This window comes from Pleurodeles waltl, chromosome 2_1 (genome assembly GCF_031143425.1).
Source record: "Pleurodeles waltl isolate 20211129_DDA chromosome 2_1, aPleWal1.hap1.20221129, whole genome shotgun sequence".
Classification (NCBI taxonomy): domain Eukaryota; kingdom Metazoa; phylum Chordata; class Amphibia; order Caudata; family Salamandridae; genus Pleurodeles; species Pleurodeles waltl.
Genome location: NC_090438.1, coordinates 293106947 through 293121595, shown reverse-complemented (window position 1 = coordinate 293121595; position 14649 = coordinate 293106947). Strand labels below are relative to the sequence as shown.

The following is a 14649-nucleotide window of genomic DNA, read 5'->3' as shown; positions in this document are numbered from 1 at the left end:
TGTGTTTTTAGTCTTGGGCTCAGGTCCTGCAGGATGCCTGGATGTTCAACCTTGTTTGCATGAAGGGAACCTCAGCTGCAGGGGCAGGTGTGCTCCTACCCTGTGGGTCCTCTGGCTGGGCCTCCATTGCAGTAGCTGTGGCAGATGTAGATGGTAGAGGTGTTGATTGGCTATTGGTAGGGGCCTGCTGGTGGATGGGGGATGCATGCAGGATGCTGTGAGTTCTGTGAGCACCCCACAAATGGAGGCCATGATGGCACTGTGTGCCTGCAACTGCTGCATGGCCTCTTGGTGGTATTCCCTCTGCAGCCTCTGGTTCTCCTGCCAGGTTGTCAGAATTTGACCCATCCTTTCCTGTGATTGCTGGTATGCTCCCAGGACTCTGGATATGGCCTCCTGGACAGTCGTGTCCTGTTGGTACCTCAACCCTTGTCCTATAGTTGCCCTCCCACTGCCCCGTGCCCCCTGTGCCTGTGACTCTGGCAAAGTGTGCCCACTCCCACTGACACTAGCATCTTCATTGTCTTAGATGTTAGGGGTCAACTCAGGTCCCTGTATTGTGGGGCACACTATAGATTGATCTGTTCTTGGGACACAGGTTTGGGGAGGAGGGGTTTCCTGTGCTGTAGTATCCACAGAGATGGGGAACTCAGATGTGGGCAGGGTGATGCTGGTGGTGATGGACTGACCAGTAATCCCGGATGGACCAGGTGAGGCGTCCCCTTCCAGACATTCAGAATTGTTGTCCTCAATTAGGCCTAATTCCAGGGGCTGACTGTCCGCCTCTGGCAACCTCTGCTGGGTGGCAGCGGTAGGGATACCTGTGGATGGAGGAGAAGTGTCTTACATTGTTGAAATGTACTGGTTGTACCCATGGTGTGTGCAATCATAGCCTTGACATGCTTTCCAGTTATGGCAATGACAGCTGATTGACCACTGGCAATGTTTGGGGGCTGATGGATAGTGCTGTTGTGTGCTTGTAGTATAGTAGGTTGTGGTCATCGATGCTGTCATTGTCATGTACTAGTGAGCAGTCCAAGTATCCTGTAGGTGAAGGAGGTGACATGGTTATACGTGAAGGTTTCCTAATGTGGAGTGGAATTAACCGTTATACTAGGGTGGGGAGTGTTGCTTTGTGGTAGTTGTAGTACTTGCCACAGCTGGAGATATCTGTGCACTTGGTGGGCCACTGTGGGATTAGTGATAGTGGGAGGTGTGGCATGGAAGGGAGGGTATTGAGTTCAGGGTGGACTGGTGCAGGTAAGGGTGCTGTGAGAGGGTGAGGGTGGTGGGGGTACATGCTGTTCAGGAGTACATGGAGCACAGGGAGTGTTGTTGACTTACCAGAGTCCAGTCCTCCTGATATCAGTCAGGCCCTCTGGGTTTAGGATGGCCAAGACCTTCCCCTCCCACGATGTTAACTCTGGGGGAGGAGGTGGTGGTCCACCGCCAGTCTTGTTGATGGCTATCTGGTGTCTTGCCGCCATGGATTGGACCTTCCCCCGTAGGTCATTCCACCTCTTCCTGAGGTCCTACCTTGTGCATGGATGGTTTCCCACTGAGTTCACCCTGTTGACAATCCTCTGCCATAACTCTGTTTTCCTGGCTATGGACGTATGCTGGACCTGTGCTCCAAACAGCTGTGGCTTCACTCTAACGATTTCATCTACCATGACCCTCAACACTTCTGTGAATCGTGGGTATTTCTGTCATGACATGGTGGATGTGTTGTTGGTGGAGGGGTGTTTAATGTGCAGGGGTGCAGGGTGTGCTATTTGGTGAGGTGGGGTTCTGTAGTTTGGTCTGATTGTGGTATGTGGTGGTTGTGTGCAGTGGCAACATGTTTGTTGTGCGCAGGGGTGCAGTTGTGTAGTGTGTGTTGCATGTTAGTTGTGGTGGTGCCTATGGTACCCAGGTGCAGTGTCTTTTCTTTGAGCCTTCTTCCATTTCTCTGTGTGTAATTCAGGATGCAAAGGATTATAGGGGTGTGTGAGGGTGTGTTATATAGTGCAGTGAGCAGGTGTGGTGGTGCGTGTATGTGTGTCAGGTGTGGGGCATTCGTACTGTCCAATGTGGTGTTGTGTTCTGGTGGAGTTGAGTTTTTGATTGTGGCGGTTCAGATCGCTAATGGATTACTGCTGTGCAAAGACCGCTGTGCTGATTTGTGGGTCATAATTTGGGGGGCAGGACGTTGCCAGTGTGGCGGTGCTGCCAGTGGAACTGCCTCTCTCCCTCCCTCGGTCAAGCCGACGGAGTCAGATTTTTGGCTGATTTTGGAAGGTTTGCAGTTTGTGACTCGTAATACGGATGTCATGAGACCGGCGACACTGGTGGTACTTTGGCCCATGCAAAGACGTCGGTCTTCTGCTTAGACCTCTAAAGTCGTAATGAGCACCTAAATGTATCAATCAGGCGTACTCCACTTTTGCCATGTTTATGGGAGAGAGCATAAGCATTTTACCACTTGTCAGAAAGGAAAAGGTGCATGGAGTCCTAAAAGCCAACAAAAATAAGTTCAGCAATGGCAGGCAGTGGAAAGAAAATATCTTCTATCAACTACTATTGACACAAAAGGCCCTAGTTGCATCAACATAAAATACAAAATGGGAGTGGGTTCTGAGGAAATGATTCAAAGCATTGGGAACGGTTGGGGAGGAATATTCGTTCCGCCTCCATATCAACTTTGAGTAGGGATTTTCACTACAAAGCGTTGTATGGATGGCACTGTACACCCCCCTGATTACACTACATGTCCCATAATACTTCACCTAGTATTGGAGAAGTGTGGCACAATGGTTAGAGTGGCAGACCCTGATGCAGAGATCTGGCCTGGGACCAGGGTTCAATTCGCACCTCAGCTGGTCTTGGTCTCAATTTCCTTGCACCAGATAATTCTTGCTTTGGTGCCTAATCTAATTAATGAATCCCACTCTGTAACTCTGGGCAATAGCTTGCTTAATCTCCACAACAGACCTCACAGCGCTTGGATGCCTGGGGCTGTCCAGGAGGGGGCACCTCACAGGGAAAAGCAAGGAGGGGTTCCACAGCGGTATGCGTACAGTTCCTTGGGACCCTAACGGGTGAGTAGTGCGCTATACAAGTGCAAAGTTTACAGTTTTTCTTTTTAACTAGATGTTGGTGAGATTGTGGAGTGCTGGGAGAGGCACTGCATATCTAGCATGCCCCAAGAGTTGTCCTTTCCGGGAAGAAGTTGAGCTGAGCAAACAATCACATCCCTATGAGGGTCACACCATTTCCTCTATGCAAGAGGTGATACTTTTAGGTATGTAGCCCATTAAGTGGAAGGCCATGAGAAATGGCTTATGGCATTACAATGCTTGGGTGCTGCTAAGCTGACTATTGCTTACAATCGGAAACAGTCAGAGTGTCCTCCTCTCACCCAGTGGTAAAAGAGGCTTTGGCCTATTCTTGCCATGGAATGATTGGTGAGCAGCATGAATGGCACTCATTTGTTATACAAAGTGAAATGGAAGCCTGTTAATATTATGTTGAGTGACGGCCTGCCACATACTACCCTTCACCCTTGTTGGATGGCTCTGGTTTTTCTCCATTAAGGGGGCATTTTCTTTTGTTGTGTCTTTATGAATAACTGGGTGAGTGGATGCCTATTGTTACTTGGGAAATTTGTTGCAGTGGGATGCTTGGAGGTGGCTTCCCCCTTTTCGAATTTGGGGTTCTGAAGAGGGAGAAGAGGGTTTGTTGAGGTGTGACAAGGCTTGGACCTATTTGTACTCTGATATGAATGGAAACTCTCTACTCCTTTACCACTTGAAGTTTGTATAAGTTTGACTCAAAATGATGCTGTATTGCCATTGGCTGGGCGGTGGTCGAAGAGTACATTTATGGTTATGCTTTCCATAAAAAGACTTAGAAAAAAAAATATGTGATCGGATTTTAGTACCCTGCAAGTAATGAATTACAATTTAGTCTAAAAGAACTTCTTTTGTATAATGTTTTACGGAATAACATCAAATTCATTTAAGCAAGTTTTTAAAATTGAACATGTGCAACTACTGAACTAGGTGAGAATTACCCTAGATTGAGCTAATTTATATTTTCACTAAGAATTATTTGTGATGTTTTTGTAGCCTTAGTGAATCAGTACCTGACTAAGTTTACTTTCGGGGACATTTTTTAAAAGTTATTTGGGGAAGAAACCCAACAAATTTAATTCCAATGACGCCTCTAATCAATTTTAGCATCGGGTTACACAGTGGGTTCTTTCAAGTCAAAGTATATCGCCATTTTTAAGCAAAATAATTTTGAATGAAACTGGCACTGTAACATCATATTTCAGACAGCAGTGAATCTGAGGATACATTTAGACAAGAAATATGCCACATTTTATGATGCTGAAAAGTGTGTCAAACCTACATGAATGTTTGTTCTGTGTAGTGGTGGCGAGGCTGTCTGCTCTAAATGTTCAAAATAAATTCTGAATTAGTACATTTGTGATTATTTCTGTCTGAGAAAGGTGTACCACACACATCCAGGACTGTCTAATTATATATTTTTAAAAAACATGAATATGCTTATCGTATTTCATTGCTTTCAGTCAAATAATTGCACACCTTGCTTAACCAACAGGTCAAACTTTTTGATAACTCTTGAAAAGGACACATATTTGTCCGTTCCCACATTTAACAAAAATTCTAAGCAGTATCTGTAATTTCTTCACGAAATATTCAAACTTAGAAAAACATATACATTTCAGATCCTTAATCCTTTTCCTAAAACAATTCTCAAATTATTTTCTAAGGGTTTGGATAACAATTCGGGCATTAAACAGCATACATTATTATACAAAAGGTTATACATTAAAATGTCCAACTTTAATATAAACGCATCGGTTCTCCACCAATGTAATTATTCAGGTTTCACCCTTTTATGGCGTATTACCATCATCCTTTAGACGTTTTTTATGGAGTGTTACCATCATCCTCCTAACAAAGCCTGACAATGTGAAAAAAATAGATAATTTTCACCCATGATAAAAGGATAGAAAAAATAATGATCAACACTGGTTGCCTTCATGAGCATTAACATAAAGAGAACAACCATGCACAAATAACACTTATTTGCCCCCTGCAGATGTTACACCTTCCCCTGCACCATAGTACTCACATCTATTGTAGAAAATGTCAGGTGCAGAAGTATGGGCATTTTTATGGGTGAGGGATGTACCTGCTTGTGCATCCATCACTTGGCTGACCATGCCACCTCATAGAAGTTTAGGTTGGGAACTAGTGTGCGTTGTTGTACATAAGTATGACAAATGCCAATATCTTTGGTGCAAAACGTTAGGAAGGCCTCATTACGAGTACGGTGTTCCATGTCGTACCCGCGGTGGAGGTCAGACTGCCTCCACATTACGATGCTGGCGGTCGGACCGACAACACACCACTGCCACCGCCAGGATCAGAAATCCCAATGAGTTGGCAGAGGTGGGACTCGTGGTCAGCCACAGCAGTGCTGAGTTCGGCACCGCCGTCCTGCTCAGGACTTTTCTTTCTGCCTACCTTTTCATGGCGGTGTCACCATCATGCAAATGTGGCAGAAAGGCAGAGTTGGGGGCAACAGGGAGGCCCCTGCACTGCCCATGACCATGTCGGGGGCAGTGCAGGGGCCCCCTGGCAGCACACTCAGAATGAGCACTATATGCCACGGCAAACAGTGCACATTCTGAGTGTGCTGTGTGAATTGGCATTGGCCTGGGCTCTCTCTGAGAGTCGAAGCCAATGCCGTTGCACTGTTTCCACCAGCAAGATGGGCAGAAACATCATAATACGTGGTCGGGAGGCTGCCAGCCTGGCAGCCACCTCCCCTCCATTGTATTGGCAGTCCGGTGGTCTGACCACCATGATCATAATGAGGCCCCTAATGTTTTTTCTCAATCTTCAATTAGATTAGACAACTGCTGTTTCAAAATTAAGTCTGTGACTGTGCCAAAATCTTCATACCTTCCTATACATGATCAATTATGTTTACCTAGACATAAATGTAAAATCAATTTAGAAATCCTTACCTTTCAACTGTTCCTTGACCATTCCAGCAGTCTGTGTCATTCCAAACTACTGAGGTGTGCCTGCAAATCTTTGCTGGTAGGCTACTGTAAAAGTTGCTGTGGGATTTCAATTTTAGAATGAATTCCCTAGAACCAAAGGCAAAAGTCCAAATGTTACTTAAATACATGCAGTTAGATCTGATGTTAACAATTAAAAAAATCATCACTATATTGCCAAATTTAAAGATCACTAAGCATTGAGTTTAATAGATGTGTGTATAATGTTAGATTTTTAACTAGGGGGTAGGAAGGTATGCATTATCATAATGATAGTAATCCCCTACCTTGATGGGCAAATGTAGTTTTACTGAGAAATGCTTATTTGACTCAAGCAGCCACGGCACAAAAGTTACAGCCGTTTCTCAAAGAAATGCAAGTAAAGTATTTAAATGGGAACAGCACTAAAGTCAAGAAACCAAACAGTAACATTTCAAAACCAATTTAGTAAAAGGAGAAAAACGTAAAAAGTGAAACATGATCAAAATGATAAAATCGGATAATGCAAGGATGAAATAAGAATATCTGAAGAAAATGTCAAAAAGCACCCCTAATTTATCAAACATGGACGTAGGTAACTTGGAGATAAGTACCCTTTTTATCCCAATCACAAGTCAGATAGAGTCTATCAAATCACCCCAGTCAATAGTTTGACCTTAGGACTTAGGGCCTGATTACGACTTTGGCAGAGGGGATTAATCTGTTCCAAACATGACAGATATCCCGCCTGCCAAATTGCAAGTTCTATTATATCCTGTGGAACTTGTAATATGGAGAGTAATCCCCAGTCAAGGTCGTAATCAGGCCATTAGTCCATAAATTGTTGGTAAAATTCTCCAGCCGGACAAGACTGGGAGCAATGGTCAATAACAGCTAAACTACACCAGATATGATGAAGTTAGGGTCCTATTGACATGTTCAATCTTGATTACAAAAGCTCAGAGCAGGAGCAACTTGAAATCCATACCCAATGGAAGTTACTTTACTGTTGGGATCACCTTGCCATCTTTTTCTGGTGGCACAGTAAAATTTGGATTACTTTTCAGGGCAAAGCTGAGAGATACATCAGGCTCCACAAGGGTGGTGTGCTGGATTCCATGGTCTGGCAGGAGTCTGAATCTTTGTAACGAAATGCGTGAGAGAAGTCAAGTAATCCTAGCCACTAAGGTCATGTATTTCACCTCTAAAATCAGCACCTTGTCCCTCTGCCTCTAGAAGAGGAGGAGGCTGGTAGAACCAATTTACTAACTGCCTAGGCTTCATGCAGTGCTCAACAGCTGTTATAACATCATTTTTGGGCTATATACCTCAATAAATCTATGTTCACCAAAACCTTTTTTGTAAATATATCTATTATACCTCATGCTAATCCTTCGCAAAGTCAACGTGCAAAAATATTGCTTTTATTCTCAAAGCAGACCTTGACAATATGGAAAGGCTGTTTCAGCCATATCCACCTGTAATACTTTTGTTATCAATTACTGCAGAAACATGTCAACTCCATTTTTCGCAACCCTCTATTTTACACATGAAAAACCTAGGTTTTGTGAACTCCAAGGTATCACTTACAGGTGACTTACCTATTGTTAAAGGTAGGCTTTTCAACATGCTTTTCAATGTCCCTATGCCAAAAGGATTTAATTATAATGGGCCAACTGAGATATTTAATTACAACAGTTCGGGAATGCAGATATAGCCCTGATGCCCTTTTCTTTGAGTTGCTCGTGTGAAGGCACTATTTGCCAAGGAGGAATCCAAGTTCAAAAGCTTGGGTACTTTGAGTTGGTTAACTTGCCCTGCCACACATGGACACTCGAACACCACCATAATGCCATCTAGTTGGAAAGCACAAATTACAATATGCAGGCACTTACATGTGAACACTATAACTAAAAAATGATGCAGCTTTCAGTACCTTAGACTGGCACATACCTACTCCCACTCATGTAAAATCCCCTGTGCACATTGCAAAAAGCCTCACGGTGTCAAGCCAGCTGCAATTTGAAATCTATACATGTACACAACAATTAGATAGCACACCACACATACAGTCACACAATCAACAAGCAAATGAGAAATACATGGTTAAAATGTTCATTTAACACCACTTGGTGCTCAACTATGAGAATAAGTGGACAGCAGAGCAGATCGTATAGAAGCTAGAAAGGCCAATATTAGATTCAGATGCTCATATGTTGGAGGATTCGCAGGAAATGGCACACAGAGACAAATCTGCCACCAACTACACAAAGAAGGGTGCTCCTTACAGCAACATTCATGCAAACTGTCCTTTGGATCATGCCACAATATACTTTAATAACAAGAGTCATTTAACTGCCACTCATAATAATGATCCCTGTACTTTAAGAGGACACAACTGCAAAGATCTATAACCATACACCTCAGCCACTGCACCCCCAGTGCCTCAGCTAGGACCAAATGCTTTGCCAAGGGAAGACACTGGTTCCAAAAACACAATTTTTCAAAATTGAAGCAGTAATTTTCCCCACTACTCTACAAACCTGTAGAAGAGAGACAAGGTTGTGTTTACTCAAAGGTCATGCAATCATGCAAACTAGATTTAGCCATGAAACTGACGTTAAGTTGAGCCTGCTCATAGTACATAGTTACAATTGTTTTTAATTGAGGAATTCATAATAGATGGGTTTAGATAAAAGTCAAAATATGCCCATCATTTACTTTGTTTACGAGATGCAAACAACTCTGGTTATTCAACAATGGCCAGTAAATACTGCTTGCAACCACTAATTATCTGTACTACAAAACATTAAAGGCATTGAAAGATTTTACTAATAATATTATAAATGTTGAGTTTCAAGCAGCTAAAATATTTTTGACAATGGATATAACATTGTTTCTGTATGTGTACTCCACACAAATGCAGCATTAAGGCAGTATGTAGATGCTAGGTAATCTATGCCCATGTGCATGGTTTTCCTTGTGTTATCAGTTTTAAACACCAGAATGTTCACTGCTGTAATCAGACACCATACTCATCTGATCTGCAAAGACTATGTTGTCCCCACCAGCGGCAGCCACCACAAATCTCAAGGGGAGTAGTGGGTGGGGCGGGTGGGCAGGGTGGGGGAGGTTGTAAATAAAAAAAACATGTGAAAAAAAGAAAACTTACCTTTTCCACGCCGCCACTTGCTGCATTGCTCCTCTTGTCTCCTGGTGTCTCAGCAGTCCCTGGGACACCAGCACAGGCTCCCCATGCAAACCTGGCACTGTTCTCATGCTAGACACTGCATTTTGCAGTGGAAACAGCCGGGTTGGAAAAACCTAAGTGCGCATGTCAGTTTGTCTAGCCTAGGATGGCCCACCAAACACACATGCGCACTTGGTGCACTCCACTCCCCATCTTTCCCCCTGTCATGAACTGCCCCTCCCTGCACCTGCTGGCTGAGCCAGCAGCTGAAAAATAAAACAATAGCATAATATTGTTTTAAATTTCAGCTGCTGGCTCTTAGCCAGGGAGGCAACGCTCTTAAATGGAAGTATTAGTGATGCTGGAGGGTTGGTTATTAAAGCTGGAGAGTAGGATAGATCATTTCCATGTTCTTTTATCACTCAGTTCATGAGGTTTGCTACATGTTTTTAATAAAATAATATATTTAATTACTGTTAATTTGAATTCCAGGTTTGGAAAAACAATCAACATTGAAATCATACCTAAAGTACAAATGGTCTGAGAAACTTTTTTCCAGATTTGAAATATCAATTTCACCGCTGCAAGGGCATCCAATGCCACTAGGCAGCTCTCTCCCACATCATTGAATGTGAGAAATTCACTGATTTGTTCTGTTATGACCACATCCTGAAGAAGAAAATCATACAGCCACCATGTATGGATTTGTTTTGCTGAAGGGGTTTCAACCACTCACTCAAATGTCCCCACTCACTTTCTTAAGTGTATAAACAGTGCTGTAACAAAACTTGAGGAGGCCCCCCTGTACGGTACATAGAGGCCCCCCTCCAGATTCACGCAGGAGTTCTCAGGCCAGAGTACTGTGCTGAGGGGGGTCCCTGGATCTCAGAGCCCACTGCACATGGGGGCTGTGGGGGCTTTTATTACGCCACTGTGGATAAATTGCCTTTACTCTTTAAAGGGTGGATGTCCAGACCTCTGATGTTAATGGACCTACCTTCACATTCTTAATCAAATCCCATTTCTTATATAATGTTGTCCCTCTGAATGGTACGCACTCTGCGTTGTAAAAGGAACCTGGGTTGCTCCTAGGGAGAACCACCACTGCACTTCCCAAGAAACCTAAACCCCATTATGAGCACTACCCTATCTGGGATGAACTTCACCTATCGAGTACTACACCCTTAATGGACTAGGAGCTTTATTTAGAGTTTGTTAGATGGGCCAATGTGCCTCCATCTTGCATAACATTCTTGTCCACCAGAGGAGCAGATGACAATCATCTTATTAGCTATTGTCCATCATTGCGCCAAATGCAACAACAGAGAGACATCTGTCAGTGGCCCTTCCCTCCTTCATTGGGAGTTCAACCTACCTCCATATTCAGTCATATGTCAGTCAACATTGGTGAGACGGAACATTATCAGCTATATCAAGAGTTGCCACTGCCATAGTGTAATGAATGAGCCACTGGGACAGAGAATGTCAATGGCGAACAGCCACTCCCTTTCTTGAAAATGAGCACGCTGAAATTCTGGATTAAATTGTAAGGATTAAGCCGCAGTTGCCTGGCGCTCATGTGGCTCAGGTGCAGAGCACCACCATGAATCAGGGCCAAAATATCTGACAGTATGAATGCTGAATCCAATGTGTGATGCTTAAAGAATGACATCCACAAGAAGTGGAACAACTTCCCTCTATGTCTGGCTCCACCAGCATGCTGTGTGGGCAGATGGTAGGTCTTACAGGCTTCTCAAACACTTTCCCTAGGAAGAGAAGGTGTTGACAATATTCCACACTGAAGGCATTGTGGGCAGTGAGGGCCGAGTTGACAGTGGTATATACTCTGTAATCAATGTTTTTGAACAAACACTCTCTACAATACACTAATATATATGGCAAAAGTGTGCCCAACTTACTCCGGAACATCCTGGACACTGTCTTTATTTAGACTTTAGCACACATTGTTCTCTGCCTCAAACATGGCATTTTACTATGTCACAAATAATGAAGTATCTGCATAATTAAGAGTCTGAAAACGGTCTTGTTTCTGCTGGTGAAGCTTCTCCTGGCTGTGTTGGTGAAAAGATTAGACTTATGGTCTGTTGAATCTTGGGCCTTAGGTAAATGAACACCCCACAGTCCTACATTTTGAGTGTATATGTTTTACATTAATATTGAACATGCTTGTGATTAGTAGGGAAATGTTGATAGACCAAAACATAAATTTTATAAAATAAACTACACATGCTATTGAACACTGCAAGGGTGTTTGTGATCTTTAAGTGTATTATTTGCAAAATTCTATGTTAATCATTGAGTATAGAAAACATTAGACATAGAACAATGTTAAAACTATTCTCATAATATTCGTACACGTGATAAAGTAGTGTGCTAATACTAGTCAAATAGTGAAAAAACAATACTCACCTCAAATAAAATAAAATCAAAATATCTTTATTTCGATCTTTAAATAAAGATCATAAAAGAGCAAAATAAAATTTTTCACAAAGATACAATAAAGTATAGCACAAACGTTTAAACGATGATGCCAGATTGGTTAAAAAAAAGTTAAGGTACAATAATAACTGCTGCAATGAAGTGCGATGAGCTGCACCGCTACCATTATTCCTCCATCAATTTCCTACTCGTAATAGACATTTTGAGGAAACAACAAACACTGAAACAGATGTCAGGCTGGCTAGCATCTGGAGATATCTAAGGCATCCCTACATTTCTTGAAGGCAAGTGGTTTCGAAATATGCTTAAGGCAGAATTGAAAAAAAACAATAGAATTTATAAAAGAACATAAAATGCAACAGAGATTGCTCAACCAACCGGTCTCAAGGACAAGCTGGTATACTGCTATCCCAAGCCTTCGCTCCATCAGAGAAACACAAAAGACACCACACAGTGCCTGCCCTAAATCTGAAAAGGAGAGACCTCTCCCACCAAGGAAGTCCAGAGTTAGAGAAAATGCCAGCTCTCCTGTTGCCTCTGAAATACAATAGTTACGCACCGACTGCATACTAAAAACCTCCTCTGTTCTTTGGGAGAAGCTGAACTGTCTTTGGCGGGTCTTTACCCGCCTCTTATTATGTTTTATTTACATTGGCCAGAGCAGTAAAGATTTCAGGGAGACCAATGTCAGAAAAGGACTTACATATTTCAACCGGGGGATTGAGAGGACCTTGTCTAAGCCAAGTCAGTCTAGAATTACTTTTCTATTAAAATCTGCTTCAGTATTAGACCACATTCTCACCCAAAGCAGAAGCAGGGCCACTTTAATTGTATCTGAGACATATTCCAAGTTAAGTTCAGAGTGTAGGATAAAGTGGGAGCTACTTGGCAAAAGATTCAAAAGCCGCCTGCAGATCCTGTTTTCTTTCACCTGAATTGGGGAAGATTATGGTACCCCCATGCACCTGCTTCATATGTGGCTGCGCGAATGTACTCAGATTATAAATCTCAATGTAAGGGGAGATAAGGCCCTTGACTTCCCTCTAACCAAGATCTAGTTTCATGCACACTTTGTTAACCTGGGGTTGCCAAGAACTGGAAAAATCAAAGGTAACACTCAGGTAACTAAAATTCTGCCCAGAGCTCAGGGAAAGATCTTGCAACCTTAGGGACGACAGATTTCTCCTGCCTGGCAAAAGGCCATTATATGTGACTTCCCGAACCTGGTTAACATATCTAAATTATACATGAATGAGGCAAAACACTAAACCAGAATACGCAGGGCATCCTAGCCATTAAAATGATGTCATTTGTGTTGTGCTCTTCACACTGATTTTTCAGCATGGAACAAGCTCTTGGTGCTAAAAAAAAATCAGCACAGGCAGTGTGACCTGCTGATTTCCACCTGCTTGCAGAATTCCATGGAATCTCATGGAATTTTCACATAACTCCACGAGTTCCACCCACCCCTACTATTATCTTGTGCTTTATTTGTAGCTATGTCCGGCCATTTATTCTTTTTATCCAATATGTTTTTACCATTACCCTTAGGTAAATTGTCCTGGAAAGCCTTTTCCTTTCAAATAAATTTATTTTGAATCTATGCAATATTTTTCACTACAGACTTTTTGCGTGAATGTGTTTCACATAGAACGCTTGACACATCTGCTCATCCAAGGACCTCTAAGCAAAATATGTTTACCTCTGAGGACTGAAAGTTGAATGAATGAATGAAATTGGATTTATAAAGCGCACTGCTGACCGAAGGGACATTGAAGTGCTAGCCAAAAAATCAACTGTAACAGATAACCAAAAGATCTGGGGGCAACTCACAAAGAGGAAAACAGTCATGTTCTAAACATTTCCTGAAAACCAGATCACTTTCCTCTAATTTGAAAAAAGGGGAAGCTGATTCCCAGCTCTCCACGCTAACACAGAGAAGGTTCTGCTTCTTCTGGTGGCCAGTCTGAAATTTGTTGGATACAGCAGGTTGGTGTTAGTCAGGCTTAATGGTCTCTGATGTATTGGGTAACCGTCTTAGAGATATTTCTGACCAGTGAAAACGAGAGTGCTGAAAGGTGTAACCAAAGATGTAAACAAAATCTGTTTCTGTACTGGCAATCAGTGTAATTGCTTCATGCAATAAGACAGAGGACCTGCAAGATAATGTAAAAAGAAGTCGGACTGCTGCATTTTGTTGATAAATAATTTGGTAACCCTATTAAAAGATTATTGCAATAGTCCAATCAGGAGTATTTTGAGCAAGTGAAACATGACTGCCAACGCCAAAATATAGCAATGAAAAGAAAGATCTGAATCACACTTAAACCCCAAATTCTTCGCCAGGAAAGTAGGAAGAGGGAATTTGGCAGGCCCTTCAGGCCACCAGTCTGCAGCCAAGGAGATGATGTTCCTGCCAAATGGAAGAATTTTGGCTTTGTCAGCATTGCATCTTAAATGAGAGTTATTCCTCCTTGCAATCATGTGGTCAAAAAACACAATTTAAAAACTCTATTCAACTCCTTGAGAGTCCTTATTTAAAGATCAAATTATTTGGGTATCACACGCAATGACTTTGACCCCAAAAGATTCAATAAGAGTGTTCAAGGGGGTCATGTAGATATTAAACAAAGTCAGGCGCAAAGAGGATCCCTGGGGGACCCCATATCTAAGCATCTGAACTAAAGTGTCCCAATGTGACTACCTGTTTCCTGTTTTGAAGAACAGATTGAAACTAACATAACACCCTACCACAAATACCCAGCTCGGCCATATGCTGGACAGAAGGGTATGTGACAGTGTTGAATGTAGCAGACAGATTCAACAGGATCACAACAGTGTACATGACCTTGTCTAATGTTATTCTGATGGATTCCGAAACTTCCAAAATGGGTGATTCAATGCAATGCCTGAGTCTGAAGCCTAACTAAGAAATATG

At 42.6% G+C, this 14649-nt stretch overlaps 1 protein-coding gene across 1 annotated transcript in view; it reads right to left on the bottom strand.

Moving 5' to 3' along the window:
• Positions 1-14649, bottom strand: part of GPC3 (glypican 3) — a 3152357-nt gene that overhangs the window by 1150933 nt on the left and 1986775 nt on the right. The window contains exon 5 of the mRNA XM_069206010.1: positions 6047-6172. Coding sequence (XP_069062111.1) covers positions 6047-6172 — 126 coding nt within the window. The remainder of the gene's footprint in view (positions 1-6046; positions 6173-14649) is intronic.